At 41.1% G+C, this 19044-nt stretch overlaps 5 protein-coding genes across 9 annotated transcripts; 2 read left to right on the forward strand and 3 right to left on the reverse strand.

Moving 5' to 3' along the window:
* Positions 1-67: 67 nt before the first annotated feature.
* LOC108102162 lies at positions 68-1576 on the reverse strand. Of its 2 annotated transcripts, none has more exons than XM_017206861.2 (3): positions 1272-1576; positions 1129-1215; positions 68-1073 (listed from the first exon to the last, which is right to left on the reverse strand). In XM_017206861.2, the coding sequence occupies exons 1-3, from the start codon at positions 1329-1331 to the stop codon at positions 822-824; spliced, it is 399 nt and encodes a 132-aa protein (XP_017062350.1). In that variant the 5' UTR covers positions 1332-1576; the 3' UTR covers positions 68-821. The 2 variants fall into 2 exon arrangements, with proteins under 2 accessions (XP_017062350.1, XP_017062351.1); XM_017206862.2 differs by having other exon boundaries at positions 68-1070; positions 1272-1573.
* A 604-nt stretch (positions 1577-2180) lies between these two features.
* LOC108102127 (FHA domain-containing protein DDL) lies at positions 2181-3901 on the forward strand. Its single transcript, XM_017206789.2, has 2 exons — positions 2181-2858; positions 3024-3901. Exons 1-2 carry the CDS (start codon positions 2278-2280, stop codon positions 3730-3732), a joined length of 1290 nt encoding a protein of 429 aa, XP_017062278.1. The 5' UTR covers positions 2181-2277; the 3' UTR covers positions 3733-3901.
* Positions 3902-3986: 85 nt separating this feature from the next.
* LOC108102129 lies at positions 3987-5112 on the forward strand. Its single transcript, XM_017206793.2, has 2 exons — positions 3987-4250; positions 4996-5112. The coding sequence occupies exons 1-2, from the start codon at positions 4011-4013 to the stop codon at positions 5110-5112; spliced, it is 357 nt and encodes a 118-aa protein (XP_017062282.1). The 5' UTR covers positions 3987-4010.
* On the reverse strand, positions 4524-11807 carry LOC108102128 (probable serine/threonine-protein kinase roco11). Of its 3 annotated transcripts, none has more exons than XM_017206792.2 (3): positions 10997-11807; positions 7185-7387; positions 4524-5228 (listed from the first exon to the last, which is right to left on the reverse strand). In XM_017206792.2, exons 1-3 carry the CDS (start codon positions 11562-11564, stop codon positions 5172-5174), a joined length of 828 nt encoding a protein of 275 aa, XP_017062281.1. In that variant the 5' UTR covers positions 11565-11807; the 3' UTR covers positions 4524-5171. The 3 variants fall into 3 exon arrangements, with proteins under 3 accessions (XP_017062281.1, XP_017062280.1, XP_017062279.1); XM_017206791.2 differs by lacking the exon at positions 4524-5228 and adding an exon at positions 5293-7116 and having other exon boundaries at positions 10997-11806; XM_017206790.2 differs by lacking the exon at positions 4524-5228 and adding an exon at positions 5293-7119 and having other exon boundaries at positions 10997-11806.
* Positions 11808-11812: 5 nt separating this feature from the next.
* Positions 11813-18654, reverse strand: LOC108102130. Of its 2 annotated transcripts, none has more exons than XM_017206794.2 (2): positions 14606-15945; positions 11813-12903 (listed from the first exon to the last, which is right to left on the reverse strand). In XM_017206794.2, the coding sequence occupies exons 1-2, from the start codon at positions 14932-14934 to the stop codon at positions 11826-11828; spliced, it is 1407 nt and encodes a 468-aa protein (XP_017062283.1). In that variant the 5' UTR covers positions 14935-15945; the 3' UTR covers positions 11813-11825. The 2 variants fall into 2 exon arrangements, 1 of the variants encoding a protein (XP_017062283.1); XR_001772145.1 differs by lacking the exon at positions 14606-15945 and adding an exon at positions 18326-18654 and having other exon boundaries at positions 12789-12903.
* Between the last annotated feature and the right edge of the window lie 390 nt (positions 18655-19044).

Below are 19044 nucleotides of genomic sequence, written 5' to 3' on the forward strand. Positions count from 1 at the left end.
GAGAGGCTTCTGATTAACTGATTGTACCCCGGCGTCAAAATTAAAGTAAAACAGTTACACTTGGGTATCGGCTTGTCGTAAAGTTTGAGTTTCATTTGCTTTTAAGAGGGGTTTACAAACCATTCACATTAAAGAAGTATGGGGATTATTTTGAAGTAAAATCACAAAGTCTTTAAATGAGATCAAATACACCGTAATACACATCAAATAAAAATAAATCAGAAGCAATTTTAGGGCGAATACTTATGCTAATTAATTTGTGTGTATCTGGGTGTGTACATTATGTATCTTTAAGATATATAAATGTATATATGCATAGCTGAGGGGACGCTTAAGAACTCCACCCCGACTAAACATAATTGATAGCTATTTTAAGGGCTTTTGTTTTTTTGCACACAATGTGTTGGCAAATGTCTTGAAGTTTCTCGGGGGCCAAGCGAATCGTTTACACAAATAAATACTTAGAATTAGTGGCTTGGTTTTTACACCCAGCTTTCCTTTTTTTACACAAATACGCACACAACATTTGGTATGTCAACAAATGCACACAATATTTAAGGATATCAAGGAAGTTTTAAAAACTGTGTGCTTGGCCTTGACCCTGGTACCTGTCCTCCTCGTCATCCTCCTTGTGTTCCATAAACAAATCAGTCTGAGCAATTACAATTCAAATGTGCCTGCGAATACGAACGAGCAGCTTTAAGCTGCCGCCTAGCGACCTGTCGGACCAATTGGCACAAATCTCAATCGATACACCGCCGCACACGGTATGGCTGCGCTTTGCCTGGGACATGGGCAGTGGCTAGTTGGGATGATCAATATTAGGTGCAGCAGTGGTGTCCGTTCTTAACATAGTAATTGTGCATAGCGACTGTGCCGTTCTTGCTGTAGCTTCCACTTGCACTGCCACCGCCGCTGTTGCTCCCATTGTACTGCATGTTGGATGTGGAGCCTCCAGTTCCGGATCCACCTGCCGGGTTAGGTGCATCATCGGTGCTGGTGGAGGCGTCGAAGGCCTTGATGGGGTTCTGAATAATCTTGCACGTGAACTGGCGATGGGGACCAGGCTCCTGCTGGGGGAATACAACTAATGGGTTTACTGTATCTCACGATCTCTAGCGAACGCACCTTCGGTTGTATGGGAAAGCAGCACCACAGGATGAAGGCTATAAACGCCACCAAAGTGCCCACCAGCAGAATGAAATCCTCAATGGTCTGCATAGGGACGAAGTCAGTGACTGTCGGGGATCGGCAGCATGCAAACCACTTACCGGCTCCTCGCCCAGCAACACATGATTAATGAGATAGACAAAGTCATCGAACGGTGTCATCGTGGCTTAAAAGGCGCTGGTCTCCGCAAAGGACGCTTTTTTGCACTTGATTGTGGGTTTGGCAACTGCGACCAAAACAGCTGCTAATTACTTAAGCTGCTGCTGGCCGTAGACAGCATGGCGGTCCGGTCCGGATGATTATAATATAACTTTCATGGCATGGCCACCGAAATTCCTTAAAACTTCGCTCGATTTCGCACGGCTTTTTGTCTGTGTGACCAGGTCCGACCAATTGCTGGCGGCCTAATTTGGCACTCTCAATTTGCTAGTATTTGGGATATTCCAATTCTGGTAAAACGGTTTAAGTTACGGTTCCACCCGCCTTAACATGAATAGTATTATATGCAGCATTTATACATTTGGAAATTTAGAGCTATCATAAATATATGCTGTGACTTTTTGAAAAGACAAAAAATCTTTTTCTATGTATTAAAATGTATAAATTGTTAAACTAATATGTAAATCTAGTAAAGGGTAAAACAATAAATTAAACCTTCAAATTTCAGAGCCTCTTCGGTTTTTTGCTGCTATTTATGTAGATATCAGCTTATAGGATGTTCAGATTGGCGGTGTATCTTTTTGAACTCTAATGCCCGCCTCAACAACTTCTATCATAATACATGTGTACAGAAAAACACATTTGATATTCGGCATCTAGTATCCAGGTAATTTTCTTTTTTTTTTCCTTACGCATCTTTTGCTGAATTTTTATTCACAAAATACGTTTTTACGTTATATTGTTGTTATTATAAGGTTACACTCATTTTTTTAGCTGTTAAACTTTTTATTAGGATTTTCGTTGCTATAAAAACGCATCCATTTGATATTTTTCAACAGGGTTGTTCTATAGTATTTCACCCGCCCTGGTCACACTCATTGAAGCAGCTGGCGGCATAAAAAAAAAACATTTTTTATTTCGGGGAAGCCTACGCACTTTATCTGCAAAATGGGCAAGCGACGCAGCCGGGATCGGCATCAGGAGCCGCAGTCCTTCAGTGGCGACGAGGAGGACATCAAAGCAAGCCAGCGCAATTCGTCAAAATCAAAGAAAGCCAAACAAAAGGTGGCCCGCGAATCCTCTAGTTCATCGGATTCCTCATCCGTGAGCAAGAAATCCAGTCACAGTAGCCCCTCGCCCGGCAGAAAAAAGTCGAAGCCCAGCAGAAAGCCGAGGGAATCCCCGGAGCACCATGAAAAGCGATCCAAACAACCAATGAAGCCCTCGGAGGACGTGCAAGAGCAGCGCTCCAAGTGGGACAGCCCGGAACGCAGCAACTCACATCGAAACAGCTCCAGACAGCGCCGGCACAGCCGCAGTCGTTCCAGGGATCGCAGCGAAAGGGACAGGGATCGACAGCGCGACAGAGAGCGCAACCGCGAACGCGAGTGGGACAATCACATGCAGCGCAGCGGACGGGAAAGGGATCGCAGCAAGGAACGCCGACAGCGTTCTAGGAGCGGCGACCGCAAGGATCGGGAGCGGGATAGGGATCGCCAGCGGAGATCGCCTGATAAGAGGCCAGTTCGGTAGGTTGCTCAAATGAAATTCCCAGAATTTAATACATAGATGGAAATTGGGCGGGAACTGAGAGTCCCGTTGTGTAAAGAACGCGTTTTCAATTCACCCTAATGAAGTTTCCCAACATTAAAGATGGACCCACTTCTAGTTAACATAAATTGTCTTCCTTTCAGTCGCAGTCAAAGTCCACGCGAACACTTTTACCGCGGAGGACGCGACTTTGGCCAGGGACGCCAACGAAATCAACGTCGCGACAATCGCAACAGAAATGAGGACGAGCAGTACGACTGGGGCAAGCAGGGCGACGCAAAAGCCTCGGCGGCCGACGAGGAGCCGGTGGAAAAGGAAAAGCCGAACTTGGGACTAAGTGGCGCCCTCACCGAAGACACCAACAAGGTGAATGGCGTGGTGGTAAAATACTCTGAGCCTCCGGAGGCCCGCAAACCTAAGCGGCGCTGGAGGCTTTACCCATTTAAGGGCGAAACGGCACTCCCCACGCTGCACATCCATCGGCAAAGCTGCTTTCTAGTGGGACGGGATCGTAAAGTCGTCGACTTGGCAGTAGATCACCCCAGTTGCTCCAAACAGCATGCCGCCCTGCAGTACCGACTGGTGCCCTTTGAGCGAGAGGATGGCAGTCACGGGAAGCGCGTGCGATTATACCTGATCGATCTGGAATCCGCCAATGGGACTTTCCTTAACAACAAGAAGATCGACGGGAGGAAGTACTACGAACTGATGGAGAAGGACGTGATAAAGTTTGGCTTTAGCTCGCGCGAGTATGTGCTGCTCCATGAGAACAGCAAGGAGGACCAGGAGGATGACGATGTGCATATCAAGGATGAGCCGCAGGATGCGCCTGCCGAGGAGGCAAATCCATAAATGATGCCTGCGTGTGCACATCTTGGCTTGGTATGCTTTCTTTAATCTAGCTGCTTAGTGTAATGCGTTTTGTAACCCAAACCTTGGGCCAGAGATATGTAAAAAGTCTTTTACAGAACACGGTTTTTGCGTGTTCACTGCCAACACAGAAATAAATTCTCAAACGAAATCGTTTTGATTGTTGAATCGCCATAAGGTCAGGCGAAAAATGCTGACATCGGTTATTCTATGGCTTGCTAGATCTCCAGACTTCCAGTTTTCATTTCTTAGCCAACGTCATGCGCTGGCAGTTGACCATCTTGTGGCTGTTCTTCGTTTCGGCTTCTGCCACACCTGTGACAAGGTGGCGCCGTCAAATAGTCACGCCCACCCACTTGATGGGACCCCCGGCGCCGCCCAACTCGCAAAGCAAGGTGGTGGTTACTCCGCAGAAGCTGAAGGAAGTGTCGCACATAAGAACAGCGATCCAGAAGGCCGTCGACGAAGACACATATGTGGTTGCCGCTCCGCCTCCGCAGGTAAGGTTTAAAAGCAATACAAACCTTAGGTCGAAACTCTTCAGAAGAGAATCCATCTTTTTTGAAAGCAACTTCTAAAAAGTAACCTACCTTAAACAGCTGTCTTAACCCCACAGAGTTTACCGACGACAATAACGTAATAATGTATTTGGTTTTTAGAAATGTTCGTAAATCGTTTTTTTTAGCAAAAACCTAATAATTTCACATCGAAGCTAAGTATGAACCTTTCCTATAATCTTTTCCTTGATTTTATCAGTAAATTGTTGTTAAACATTTTTGAAAATGAGACCGAGCCTTTTTTTTACTTTTTTATTTGAACTTTAAATGTTGCATTTTGTAAGACTTAGTATATTAATTAAAAATACATAAACTTAATAAAGTAAATGGGAATAAGTTATCAAGTTGAACCGAAATCAGTAAAAGGAGATTTTTTCAGATGGGTGTTTCGATACTTAAAACGTGAGGATAAATATTTTCTGTATTATGCCACAAATTAGATGGTTCAAAATAAATTAAATTTGAATTTCGCAATATCTTTAAAAAACTTAATTCGTAATTGAAAGAATGGTAATAATTGATCTTTTTATAAATCTATAAATATATGTTTGTATAAATATAAATAATATATAAATAACGTTCGAGTATGTTTTAAAATAAACATTCCCCAAGCTCGTTAATTTGGTGGTATAAACCCACATTCAAAGAAACCATTTTACTAATATGTCGTGTATTTTATTCTTGCCAGGCTTTCCTTACTAGCCTTGGTGGCAATAGTTGGCCAGTAGTACCTATATCCTTGCCACCTCTTTGGCCCGCGCCAGCCATAAACCTCCTCCCCATCGCTTGGCCCATGTTCGGCTGACCGCTGTCCAATAAAACTTTGCCTTACGTCTCGCAGCTTGGAATGGATCAGGATCGGGATCAGCGATCGAAGAGATGCGGAAAGCGAAGGAGCTTCGAACCGCGCCGCCTAAGGAACTGAAAGGATCAAGATATAAAGAAATGCAATGTGTGGTGAATCAATGAAACAAACGGCAAACAGTAACTAGCAATATTTTAGGTTTTATTGTTTTTCCAATTGAAATTAAAACTCGAAGAATCGTATCGCGGTATCAAGGGGTGTCATAAGAAGTAATCTACGGAACGGTACGGTTTAGCAAATATCGGTTGCCTCTTGTTTCAAAAATCGACTTCAATTGTTTTTGTCCTGTATAAAATGTCTTCTTAAACCACTAGCTATTTATTTAGTTTTAGCTCGCTTGTAAGGTACCATGAATAAAAAAATGCTCTAAAATATATGTTAACACTATTTTATAGATTTTTTTAAGATTGGGATCGCAAATTAAAATTAATTACTTATAGTAGGTTTATGGGGACAACAACAATCGTGTATGTTCTATTACTAGGCCATATACATTCAAATATATCAGTATATGTGGGTTTATAAATCGTATATAGTAGCTACACATATATATTAGGTCTAGGCGCAATATATCAGTTTGTACGTCGTTTAAAAATATTATTTCGACGAGTGTCTTTAAAAGTTTTGTTCCCTTTGTAATGAAATACGAATGATAACAAATTGTCAATGACATACATATATAAAACAGATTGTAATTAACTGAAGAATCGCTAGAAAAACAATTACCTCTTGACTCTTTCTCTACCCAGCACTCTGATTTTATTTAAATGCAGATAAGGAACCTTATCGCAAAATAAGCATAGGAATTTACTCTTGACGTTTTTTGTGACTTAAATTGTTGAAAGTGTATTGATTATTAGGTTCGGTAATGTTTAAGCTTTGAAACCCTGTATGTTTTGTTTGGTTATATTTAAAGAAAATGTACCACAAACAAAAGACTTTAATTAAAATGCGCTAATAGGAAATTATTATTTTATTCCTTCCAGTATTTCTCATTCGTCTATGTAAAACCAAATATTGCAAAACATGCAAATATAAATAGCACAAAAAAATGTAAAGTTTAGTCTTAAAGCGTTTTTAAATCTACACACATATGTATATATTGCACCTCTAAGTCCGCATTTGTGTTTTATTTTCAATTTTATAAATTTCCTCGGTTTTAAAATACAACTAAGCAGTTTAATTGAAAAAATAATTGGGTTACAACTTTTCTCGCTTTTGATAGTATTACATAAAAAAAAATTCAAAGTGACGTGTATGGACTTAATTTGTATTGCACTGACTTACCTAGGTGAACATTTTTATTTTCTCTTAAATGACTAATGGGATCAACTAGTTGTATACGGGGTTATTAAAAAACCTAATGATCAGTGATCAGTGATGCAACAACGGGCTGTAGACTGTATCAGTTACTAAAATACGGAGTGCTGGGCGGTTAAGCAATGGGGATTCAATACAAACAATTTTAGTTCTCATATATAGCATAGTATTTGTTAAGTTAAGCTTAAGTGGATCGCAGTTACAATAAGGCGATCTGCTCGAAGAATGATTGAGATGAAGCAGCGGTTCCTCGGGAATGTTGATTTTGGTTTTGGTATGGGTATCGCATGGTATGGGAGTCAGGTCGTGGTCCGTCGGCAATAGTACTAGTTACGGAACTAATATATGGCACACTACATGCTAACACAACGGATGGCTAGTCTGGCTAGTCGCGGATGCACGGAGTGCAACCGTTTAATCGTGGAATAGCAGTTAATAATACGATAATCGATAATGCGACTGTCGATCGGAATGGGCGGCTGGCTAGTAAACAAGTCCGAAATGAAACTATGCCATCTAAACCGAATCCGATGGTCGCTGCTGTCCGGATGATGATGTCGTGGATGTGCTCGTTACTTCTTGGCCAGGCGTCTGCTCCAGCTCCTGCGGATGATGCTTCAATTGCTGCTGAAGGAGATGTGCGGAATGGGCGTGGGATCATACATGGGGATCATATTTAGGTCTTATCTAACCTCATCGATGTCCTCTCCCTCCGACGAGCTGCGAATGGTGTTGTACTGCGAGTTGCGGCTGCGCAGCATTCGCAGGAAGCTGCCCACAGCGAAGATGGTGCGTCGGTGGCGATGGAATATACCCTGGTATAAGGCCTCTCGTAATGTCTTCCGGTCCTCCACGTCCACGGATGACGTCAGCGATGTTTGATGCGGCAAACGTGCTGCAAATACCAACAGAACAGAGTGAGCCGCCGGCCGTAGAAACAAATCAAGCAGCAATCAAATTAATAATAATAAATGTGATAAGCCCGGCAGTAAGGTCAAATTGCTGGCGCAAACAGAAAACGTTTGTATGTGCATACGAGCATTCATACAAAAATGAATGAGCGAGTGAACAAAAAGAGGCCAAGAGCAATTAAAGAGCGAAAATTTTGAGGAAGCTGATAAGTCAAACTTGAAAATCAACAATTTTACATAAACGATATCTTTGTACCAAATTTTAAACGATAAAAGTTAAACAAAACCAAAAACAGCTCACTTTAGAATTTTCAGTACCCATTACTCACTATTATGCACAGCCGCTTAAAAAAAAATGTATTTGACTTTGCCTTTTCCTATTTTTTCAATGAGATATAGAAACCATGAGTCATTTTATAAGCGTATCTGCACATTAAGTTTGGGTCTACTTGCATAGACTTATATAATTTTAGCCAACATGATTACCATGATATTTGAGTCGGTTTTCATATTTCAGTTTGTCCGTTAGTTTGTGTAACTAGTCAGGTAGTTAGTTACTGACTGGGAAATATCGAAAAGACACATTAAAAAAATACATAGATCCAAACATTTTAACAACGTCATTGTTTTTTAGCTTTGGAATTCAGTTTCATTTAAATCGGACGACTATATGTTATACAGCTGCCATAGAAACATTCGGAATAATAACAGAAAATAAAAATAAACAATACTCAGACATACAGGCTTGAAAATGTTAAACCTGATGTTGTTTACAAAATCTGAACTACGAATTAATGTCTATAAAAATCACACGACTATATCATATACCTGATATTGGAACAATAGCACAAATTATAGATAGGTAATAAATAGAAACATCGTCCAATTTAAACAAAGTAAGTTATATTTTTAAACATATCAAATTCCAGTACTATAGTTCTTCCTGAACCACTCTCAAAACTGTAAAATGACATTTTTTAGGAATGCTAATGATGTTTTGTCAAAATCATATAACTTTATCCTTTAGCTGTCAAACCATCCATTACTTATTTTATACCATTTAAAAAGTTTATAACTTTTACTTTTATGAATATATTTTTAACTTTCATTATAAATACTATTCAACGACTGTTATCCTAAATTTGCTAAAACAACAAGAAAGGAAGCTAGCTTCGGCAAGCCGAAGCTTATATACCCCTGCAGTCATCAAATATTTCGAACAAAATGCATAAAGGCTTAACAACATCGAAGCTACGACGACTGTTCTATTAATATTCCATATATGATATAGTCGTCCGATTTTGATGAAATTTTATTTGTTATTCAAGAGTCGTTAGAAAACTCTATATTCCAAAAATTATTATTTTCTGATGAGAAATAACGATGTTATCATTTTATTTCCGTTAATTCTATATGGATTTTTCGATCTTTCCTATGGCAGCTATATGATATAGTTGTCCGATTTTTATGAATTTTTATACCCTTGCAGAGCAAAAGGGTATTATAATTTCAGTCAGAAGTTTGCAACGCAGTGAAGGAGACACCTCAGACCCCATAAAGTATATATATTCTTGATCAGCATCACGAGCAGAGTCGGAATACGTCTGTACGTCTGTCCGTCTGTCCGTCTGTCTGTCTGTCCGTCTGTCTGTTTCTATGTAAACTAGTCTCTCAGTTTTAAAGCTATCTTGCTGAAACTTTCCCAAAAGGTGTATAGTTATTGCACGCAGTATATAAGTCGGAACGAGCCGGATCGGCCGACTATATCGGATAGCTCCCATACGAGAGAATGAAATAAAAAATTCTCACGCCGTTGTTTTTTATCAGATCGACTTGAATTCTTCAAGATGGCGTTTTCTAACTGTTATTGAATTTCAGATTAAATTAAAATCGGATAACTCTATCATATAGCTGCCATAGGAGAGATCGAAAAATATATATAGAATTAATGGAAATAAATTTGATAACATCGTTGTTTTTTAACCCACGAGCATGATTTTTTGAATATCAAGTTTTTTAACAACCCTTATATTGAGAAAAAAGTTTCATAAAAATCGGACAACTATATCTTATAGCTGCCATAGGAAAGATCGAAAAATCTATATAGAAATAATGGAAATAAAATTATAACATCGTTGGTTTTTATTAGATAAGCATGATTTTTGGAATATAAAGTTTTCTAAGGACTCTTGAATTACGAATTAAATTTGATCAAAATCGGACAACTATATCATATAGCTCCCATATGATCTATAGTCGAAAATATGGAAAATTAATAGAAAAATCGTCTTAGCTTCGATGTTGTTTAGCCTTTATGTATTTTGTTCGATTTATTTGATGACTGCAAGGGTAAATAAGCTTCGGCTTGCCGAAGCTAGCTTCCTTTCTTGTTTTTTATAAATCAAGGCTAGTTAAAAAAGTTGATACTCATCATAGTCGTGTGATGAAAAACAATGACGTTATCAATTAATTTCCATTGATTCTATATATATTTTTCCTATGAGCTATATGATAGAGTTATCCGATTTTGAAAAAATTAAATCCGAAATTCGACAGTAAACACCATCTGGAAGAAATCAAGTCGATCCGATCAAAAACAACGGAGTGAGAATTTTTTTTTTCAATCTCTCGTATGGGAGCTATCCGATATAGTCGGCCGATCCGGTTCGTTCCGACTTATATACTGCGTGCAATAACTACACACCTTTTGGGAAAGTTTCAGCAAGATGGCTTCAAAACTGAGAGACTAGTTTACATAGAAACAGACAGACGGATCTCGATTCAGATCGTGATGCTGATCAAGAATACATATATACACTTTATAGGGTGTGAGGTGCCTCCTTCATTGCGTTGCAAACTTCTGACTGAAATTATAATACCCTTTGCTCTGCAAGGGTATAAAAAGCACCAAATATTTATTACATCTTATTATTTACATACCTTATTCGAGATACGAGTACGAATTAAAGTTAAGATTTTTTCAATATTTTTCCTATTTTTTCTTTGGTAGCTATATGACATAGGGGTCCGTTCTAACTAAATCCGTTCCTCAGATAGTCAAAAGGGTTTACGTACTTGCTGGAACATAACATACATAACAGGTAAAAATAATCTCTTGCAAACCCATAAAGTGTGTACGTGTTCTTGATTGGAATCATCAGACGATTCAAAGCTATGTCTTCCTGTACGTCAGGATTTACGTAAAGTTGTCAGAAAGTTCAAAAACTAGAATATAGAAAGTGCATTTTTGGCCACGCCCACTTCTGCCACAATTTTGATAGTACAGAATTTTGGATTGATTAATTAATAAGGCACCCCTGATCAATAATATGCATGCCTTATAGGGTCACCAGTGATTCCTGTCACATACTTTTCAACAAATACCTACAGTATATAGTTTTACTTTCCGAGTAAAGGGTACAAGAATATGGTTTACATTAAAAAACAAAACGGGGATAGTACAAATGAAATAGAAAATGTAGGGTTTAACATACTTGTGTCAATAAGATCAGAAAACTATTGAAAACATTGAGTTGCAAAATCGAGTCTGTTGGTGAGATCAAAGTAGTAATACTGCAATTGGGTATACTAACCAGATATGGGTGACTTTGGCGACTTAAGTGGGTACTCGTCGAGGTTCTTGCCGCCCAGATCCAGTTTGAGGACCTTTTTGGTCAGCTGCTGGGTGGCCGCCTCCATGTTGTTGGTCTTCTCGATCTTTATGTCCACGTTCCGCTGGCTGACGGCGCTCTTGGTGGTCATGGTGTTGGCCTCCGATCCCGTCGTGCTTGCAGTTGTCGTTGCGGCTCCTTTCGCCGCATCCGTCATGTTGTTGTTGTTGTTGTTGGCGATGTTGCTAATGTCGCTGCTGGGATTGTTGTTGTCTATGTCCTGCTCTTGATTATCCGTGACCGTGTGAGTATCCTTCGGATGGTGCTCCGCCTCCGATTCAGTCGTTGTTGTTATTGTTGCTGTTACTGTTGTTTTTGTTGTTGTTGTTGTTGTGGTGTCCTGTACAGTGTAATTGTATTTGACCGCTGCCGCTTGTGGGCCACCGACAAATGATGGAGACTCGGCGGCACCTCCAACGATACCGCTGCTGTCACCGCTCGCGCTGCTGCTGTTTTCAACGACGTTGGCAGCGACAACAGCAACAACCATTGTTTGAGAGCGCGAGCTTCGCTAGTTTGCTATTTTGCTAGTTTGCTATTTGCTATTTGTTTTTGGTTTTGGTTTCGGTTTTGTTGTTGTTTTGTACTTAGCATATAAACGATTTCCGCTGACGTGCGCGCGTCTTTAGGATCCGTTTGGTTCTATTCTGTTCGGTTCGGTTCTACGTTCTGCTATCGCTTTCAGTTCGCTCGGGTCATTCGATTCGATTTAATGCGATTCTATTCGATTCAATTGCCGATTGTTGTTCCTCTATGTGTTGACTCTACGTGCTCTCAGGCCGAGGTTCGGTGGTCTGGCTTCGTTGGGTATCTGCAGTCTGACGATGTTGAAGCTGGAGCAGTGCGGCGCCACCTGTTGAGCGGTGCAGTCGGTGAACGAGATCTGGGGCAGCTTCAGCGTTTGCTGTTGCCTGCGACTGCCGGTTGCATCCCCGATGCCAAGGTGGCCCAGATTGTCGATGATCTCGTAGAGGCGTCGGTGGTCACCGGACGCAGTGGATGCAGCGGATGCAGCGGATGTGGCCTGGGCTACAGTTCTACTCGATGAATTGGCGAATGAGGCCTCTGATGCTGTGGCTTCTCCTGATTGTGTTGCTGTGCAGTCTGTGGCATAATAGTCGCACATGCTAGCCGACTGCTCTGCTGGCCCTTCCTCCGAGTTGTCCAAGAGCTCCTCCTCCCCTGGCTCCCGCTCCTCCTTCTGTTGCTTGACCTTCACGCAGATGACCGGATCGCCCGTCTTTTCCTTGGCTGTCTTTGCTGTTTTGGCCGATTTGGCTGCCTTGCGCCGCAAGCTCTTGAGCAGCGACACCAGTCGGCCGGTGAGCTTTTGGACCGGACTCTCGCCGCGCTGCACTGCGTCCAAGAATAAACCCGGCACCGGACTTATCGCATTACACTGCCGCTGGCCAATCGATTGAAGGTACTTAATGTTGGCCTGCAACCCCCGCTCGTAATAGCCGCTGGCCAATTGCAGGTAGCCGTAGAAGTCCACCGGCGGCTGCTGCTGCTGCTGCTGCTTCTGCTGCTTTTGTAGGCTTTCCGCGGGCCACTTATTAATATTCGGCTTATAATTTACACGGACTCTTCTGTCGCTGGTGTCGCTGGTTTCGCTGGTTTGGCTTCCATGCGCGGGGGCCACGGGCACGGCATTACTGCTGGCACTTCGGCACTTGCTCCTCCATGGAATGCGGTGGACGAGGTGGCGCAGCTGCTCGCAGCTGTGGGCACTCCTTATGCGACGCACTGCGTCGTTGTAGGTGTCGTCGGGCGGCTCACCGGAGCACACTGTCCGTCGGCCGCGGGACGCATACGTTGTATCGTCGGATCTGTAATTAGTGGAAGCACCAATTAGACGGGGGCACATTCACAGGCACAGCCACATCGTGGGCAGAAAATAGAATGGAACCAAACCAAACAACACATTAATTACAATGCCAAATGCAAACACGTACGATAACAAAGCGGGCAAACAAGCGAGCTTCTTTAACCCGCGGCCCAAAGTCCGAACCCAAAGCTCGTAACCCCGTAGCCCGTAGTCCCTAGTCCGTTCTCATAACCCCTAACCCATAACCCATAACCCATAACCCATAACCCATAACCCATATAACCTGTACCTATAACCGAAGCGGACGGGACGGGATATCTGCCCGCACAGGGTGATATAATTAAAAAGCCAAGCAAGCTGCTCCTCAGGGGAATACGAGTACCACCAGCCATATTTTGGGAGTTTGTCTCTTTTGTTACCGTGGAAGTACGCAATTTAGAGTGCAAATTAATTAAGCTGTAAGTTGTCCGTTCATCAATAGCATTTAAACTAAAACTAATACAGTAGAAGTTGTTATTTTTTTTTTTTTTTTTTTAAATTAGTAAAACTTTGACTTAAGCCGGATGAATTAAAACAGGAAATTAGTAGTTGTTTTAAAGGTTCTCTTTAACTACCTTGTCTTCCATGGTTCGCTCCTCTTCTGTTCATAAAATATATAAATATGCTTGATCAGGAATGTCTCTTTTTCCGACCGTATAAACGTGGAAATCTCAAAAACCTAAGAGATTAGAATATTGAAATTGATCACGTAGATCCTAGAAACGCCTACCCAGCGCACGTTTATTTGGAAAGTGTATGATGATCACAACATTTTAGTGAGTAATTCGCAAAGAACACAGTGGTTTGCAAAATAAAAATGGTTTAATAAAGTGAAAGGTATCTGATAGTCGAGGCACTCTGTTCCGAAATAGCGTGCAATTACGCCATTGCTTTGATATTTGCGTCATCTTGCATTAAAGTAACAAAAGCATGCCATATGTATTTAGACCTCGAATGACTTGGAGTCAACGTCTTGATCACAAAACACTCGGAAGACTTTGAAGAATTGAGAACATTTCGTGGCAAAGTGCTAGCGTCCACATAAATTCGTTTTCCTTGTAACTGATTCTACACTACTTACTGGGTAGTTTGGTACCTAAAATCTCACAAAAATATATGTATGTAATTCTCTCAATCGAGCTTAAAACATACTTTGCGTACACGTCACTATTTTCAGAAAGTTTATGTTACAAACGAGTATTCTTTCCAAAAACTCTTACCAAAGCCATCAGAAGAACTATCTGTAATGGACAGTGAGTGAAAAGTCTTTGGTAAATTCGTCCTTGTCAAACTCAAGAAATGTGCGAGTGGATTCAAATAGCATTTGGCCTGGAAGTGACAAGGGGCAAAGCCATCTGAAGCTGCAAGTTGCACCTGCTTGGGGATGCTGTCGCGCTGAAGGTTTGCAGGTGAAAACCGAAACTCAACTGCAGCCTGATACTTCCGCCGACAGGGACGGGGAGGCCATGTCCATGTCCATGTAACCCGAACGGCGGAGATGCTATTCAGGCAGCCAACTTACGAGTATATTTATGGCAGAAACTGTCAAAGAGCCACGCCCGAGAGCGCTTCACAGGCGCAAATTGCCAGTGGGCTGCACCCGAACCACAACCCACCAAGTCACCAACCCACCAACCCATCAACCTACGAACCCACCAACCCACCTGGGAAAGTAGTGCACATGGGTTGGCCACACATCGCGGAACTGCGCACTTCCCCCCGACGCCAGTGAGGTTGACACTGCGGGTGCAAAGAAGAGACGGTTTCTCCTCCTGCGCCGTCGATGGGCCGAGTGTCCGGATTCGTGTCCAGACCCGGATCCCACGTGCTGCTGCAGCTTGTAGTCCCTGTAGTGATTGGCCACCTCGTGGCGATACCGCTCCGGCCGAAAGCACTTGGTGTTGTACTCCCGCTTCATGGTCAACCGGGGAGTAAACTGGCGGCCACTGCCGAGGGAGATGCCCTCGACGACCAGGCCTACGGATGAGCACATGATCCGGGTGATTAGAGGGCAGCAAAGCAGGAAATCAGGCAACTGACAGCGGACAGCAGACAGTCGGACAGCCGGATTCGAAGGACAATGGAACGGGTGACCCGCTCCAGGCCAACTTGCCCGTCGGAGGCAACGAAGCGAACTGCACGTGTTGTCATTGATGGCTCCTCCTCATCGCCCATTGTTACCGGAATGCGATGAGGGAGGAAGGGGGAAGTGGAGCATCCCAATTGGCCACCGATGGGTGCTTCAAATTATGTACATTTATTGAACAACCGAACAATACAAATTCTGTTGGCAACAACGGTTTGCGGTTATTCTTTATCACGTCAGGTCGCGATTTGTTGTCGTTTGTTCGACATCGAATGGTAATAGGGACAGTAAAGAGAGGCGAAAGTGGACGGTTAATTGGAATCTTGAATACCCTTTTCCATTTCTAATAAATTCGATCAATCAAAATACTTGTTAACATCTCGTGAATTACAAGCAATAGTTTTAAAATGGATTATTGGTGTTGCTTAAAATGAAGTAGTTCATGGAAACTAAAAAGGGAGCAATAAAAATCGCTTTTGTTGTATTCAACCAAAATTGATTTGGTGTAAAATATTAAAGCCCGTATTTGAATAACTTTGTCTACGTGTTACTAAAAATAAATTACTAAAAATGAATCTGAAGTTGTAATACAGCTATCAGCCGTTGAACTCCTACATTCAGCGAAGCAAAGCCAATCTCTCAATAACAAAATTAGTTTTATTCATGACGTTAATCATTGCAACTGGAACATCTTTCATGCCACCCCCCTCGACAAGCCAATTCAGTCCAATTTGCATTTTCCGACTCACGACAAACAACGACACAGGCCAACAAAACGTCGAGAACGTTAGAAGAATGGTAGGGTAGGGTAGGTTCAGGGATACAACACTTTTGGGCCTACAACCGAAAGTCTAGGCACAAGTCGTAAACGCCCCCACGCCCCGTAATTATTATTTTGATAGAGGCATGTACCTCGGCGTTTCTTAGGGTTAGTTTTGTTATCTATTATGGTATAAATAAAAAGTCACGTCAGCAAAATATATAACAGAATATCGAGGTAACCTTGCATATTCACGGAATTATCTGGTATACCTCTATGGCAGTTATACGAATGAAGAACAGGTAATATAACAGGTCTTTAACAGGTCTTTCCTAATTAATGCAGTAAATGTTAATGACTAAGGATTAGCAAACATTTTGATTAGATGATGGATCACATAGCTTGAACTTGGTAACATATTCATATAATTTACTTAAGTAAATTTGTAAGTATACATGGCGTACATATATCATACATTAAAACTTCTTAAATAAAGGTGTAGTTATTTTTTTATTTTTCAAAATAAAGAGCGAAAATCTTTAGTCAAACCAGTGCAAAAACCCTTAATCACTTTGTTTACAATCATTTTCTTAGTTTGTTTTAAATTTTATGAAATTTTATTAGTACATAATTCAAGAATCTTTAAATAAATTGGAAATATCGCAAATAAGAATTGTATACAAAGTCGTACGAATTTTTGTTATTAAACGAGATATGTTATTCTTATTCCTATAGCAGCTGAATCATATAGTCGTCCGATGCCACCCGTTCCATCATGCATACATAAATATACACGATCTGCAACAGCAACAAGACTTTTTGACTATAGTGATATAGTTTTAACGCTAACCGCTGTCCGCTGGATATTCACCTCTAGAATTTGCACAACTGCCGAGGAATTTAGAGGGTTGTTGGCGAGTTTTTAAATAAACAAGCAGTGGAATTGCATCACTAGAATTTACATGTTAAATCAACCATACAGAGAGACGGATACGTGCACGAGGCTTATGCAAAAAGTAGGTGTGGCAAGTTTTTTAAAAACCCTCCGCTGCCTATAATTAAAATCCAGATAATCAGTCAAAAACATTATATCGCTAGTGCGTATAGTTTCCAAAGGTCTAAGTGTATACGGACGGACAAAAGAACATAAATGGCCAGACCAAGAAAATGCATCCTTTCATCAACCTGTTACATACAGTATAGAAATACATTACCAATGTGGTTTGGATTCTCATACAAGCTCTTGTTTCTCAATCTCTGAGCTAATAATTATTACTCAGCGTTTGCAGGACCCAAGTTCGGCTTATTAACACAATCGCTCGAAATGCTTGTTAGGTATATGAGAATTTCAAATTTTTAAATTACAGTCCAATCCCGATAATTCGTACCCCGCTAAATCGAAAATCGCTATAATTCGTAAAAAATTCTGTTCCCTTGAAAAAAATCTCGATAAATCGAATTCCCGTCTAATTCGTAAAAAAAAGTGATCCCCTTGCCATTTCGAATTATCGGGACTCGACTGTATTATAAAGAATAACGGTTTTTACATGGTTTCCAAAATGGTTTGTGGTCAGAAATGGGTTTGCCCTACAAGCGACTACTGCGATTGCAAAAATAATGGCGTTACAAATAATTAGCGTCTTTATTTGCGGCGAGGAGCGGAAAACTAAAAGAGAGTGTGTGACCGGCGCTTAAAAGTAGGCAAACACAGAGCCACAAAGAAAAGTGGGGCAAGAGTGGTAAAATTGTACTTTTATGTAAGGGTTAATACATGCTCAATTAGAACCAAAAGAAAGTGTGTGCGAGTGAGTGAAAGGGAAACACACACACACATTACACTTTCAACAGTTAAACACACCTGCAAGCATTTGGATAAGAAAACTATCGCTTATCGCCTAGAAAACCACCACTTATTACTCGTAAGGAGGAGACCGACGATAGACCGATCATATTTATGAATCTTTCCTAAAACAGAACGCATTTATAATCATAAGGAGACAAAATAAGAAAGAAATTAAATGAAAACACAAGCGTTTTAGAGCCCAGAATCACTTTTGAAAGGTAAAAAGATCATATATGTATTTCAAAATTAAATATATGAAAAAAAAAACTCTACTTCTGAAAGACTCGTGACTTCCAAAAGTATCAACGAAGCGGCGCATTTTATCCCGAACAAAGACACCTCCGCGATTCGAAAAAAGATATCGCGGGCAACAATTTTGAAATTCCAGAAGTCACTAAAGAGTGTCTTTTGCAATAGAAAATGCTTGCAGGGACAAAGCGCGTCTGTGTGACACACTTATTACGCCTTATCACACACAAGCACACTAAAAGTAACGGAGAAGGAGAGGCAGGGGTAGAGTGGTGCACGTACGCTTTACTTTTTACTGGGCTTGTCGGTCAATAAACCGTCAACAAAAAGAAGCAGAGAGCCAAGCGAAACAGTAAACGATACCTGCAGCCATTGAATAATTACTTCGGCGGAGAGTCAAAAAGGAGTGACAAACAAAACAGAGCGTATTGATTGCAGGTGCTTACCAAAATGATACCGCTATGCAGTCGAACAACAGCTGGTCATCGCTTCTGCTTCCGAAATTCGCGTATGTCCATATGTGGGTTGTTAATTCACTTCGTTTTTGAGAGCCTATTCAGTTATTAACAAAACCCACTCGTTGCCTTTGCTTTTAGTCTCATGAGTTTTTCCCGATTTCGTTTGATTGCCACGCTTGATTGTTTCAGTGTTCAGTGATATGGCTTTCCCCCAATTTCACTCGGCCAATGAGTTTTCACTAAAAAATCCAGCTCTCCCCCAAACCGATTTCATTAACCACTCTATGCATTGGTTCGCGGGTCGGATGCCTCTTTGCTAACAGAAATGTACGACGGTTTTATCTACTAAGCAGTGTGACCATAAGACAACAATTGAAAACTCAAAATGAATTTAATAATAGTGGATTTCCACTGGGCAACATCCATATGCTAGATGGCCAATTTATCTTAGCCGTTAGCTTAGTTTCTTAGTAGATACACATAATAAGTTAAATTGGTAAAACATGTTTTGTTGTCAAAAAATTGCAAGCCATCAAAATGTGTCGAAAAATATTCTCAATACTCAATACGGTCGGCTTCAAAATGACACCTATAAAAGTCCATTTAGGTATGATTTTTCTTTGCTTGCGTCTAGAAACTGTATTTTGTTTCAACTCTTAATTTTTTAATCGCCTGTTCTTTCATAAACTGGATAATAACCAAAACTT

Source organism: Drosophila ficusphila, unplaced genomic scaffold (genome assembly GCF_018152265.1).
Source record: "Drosophila ficusphila isolate 14025-0441.05 unplaced genomic scaffold, ASM1815226v1 contig_197, whole genome shotgun sequence".
NCBI classification, from domain to species: domain Eukaryota; kingdom Metazoa; phylum Arthropoda; class Insecta; order Diptera; family Drosophilidae; genus Drosophila; species Drosophila ficusphila.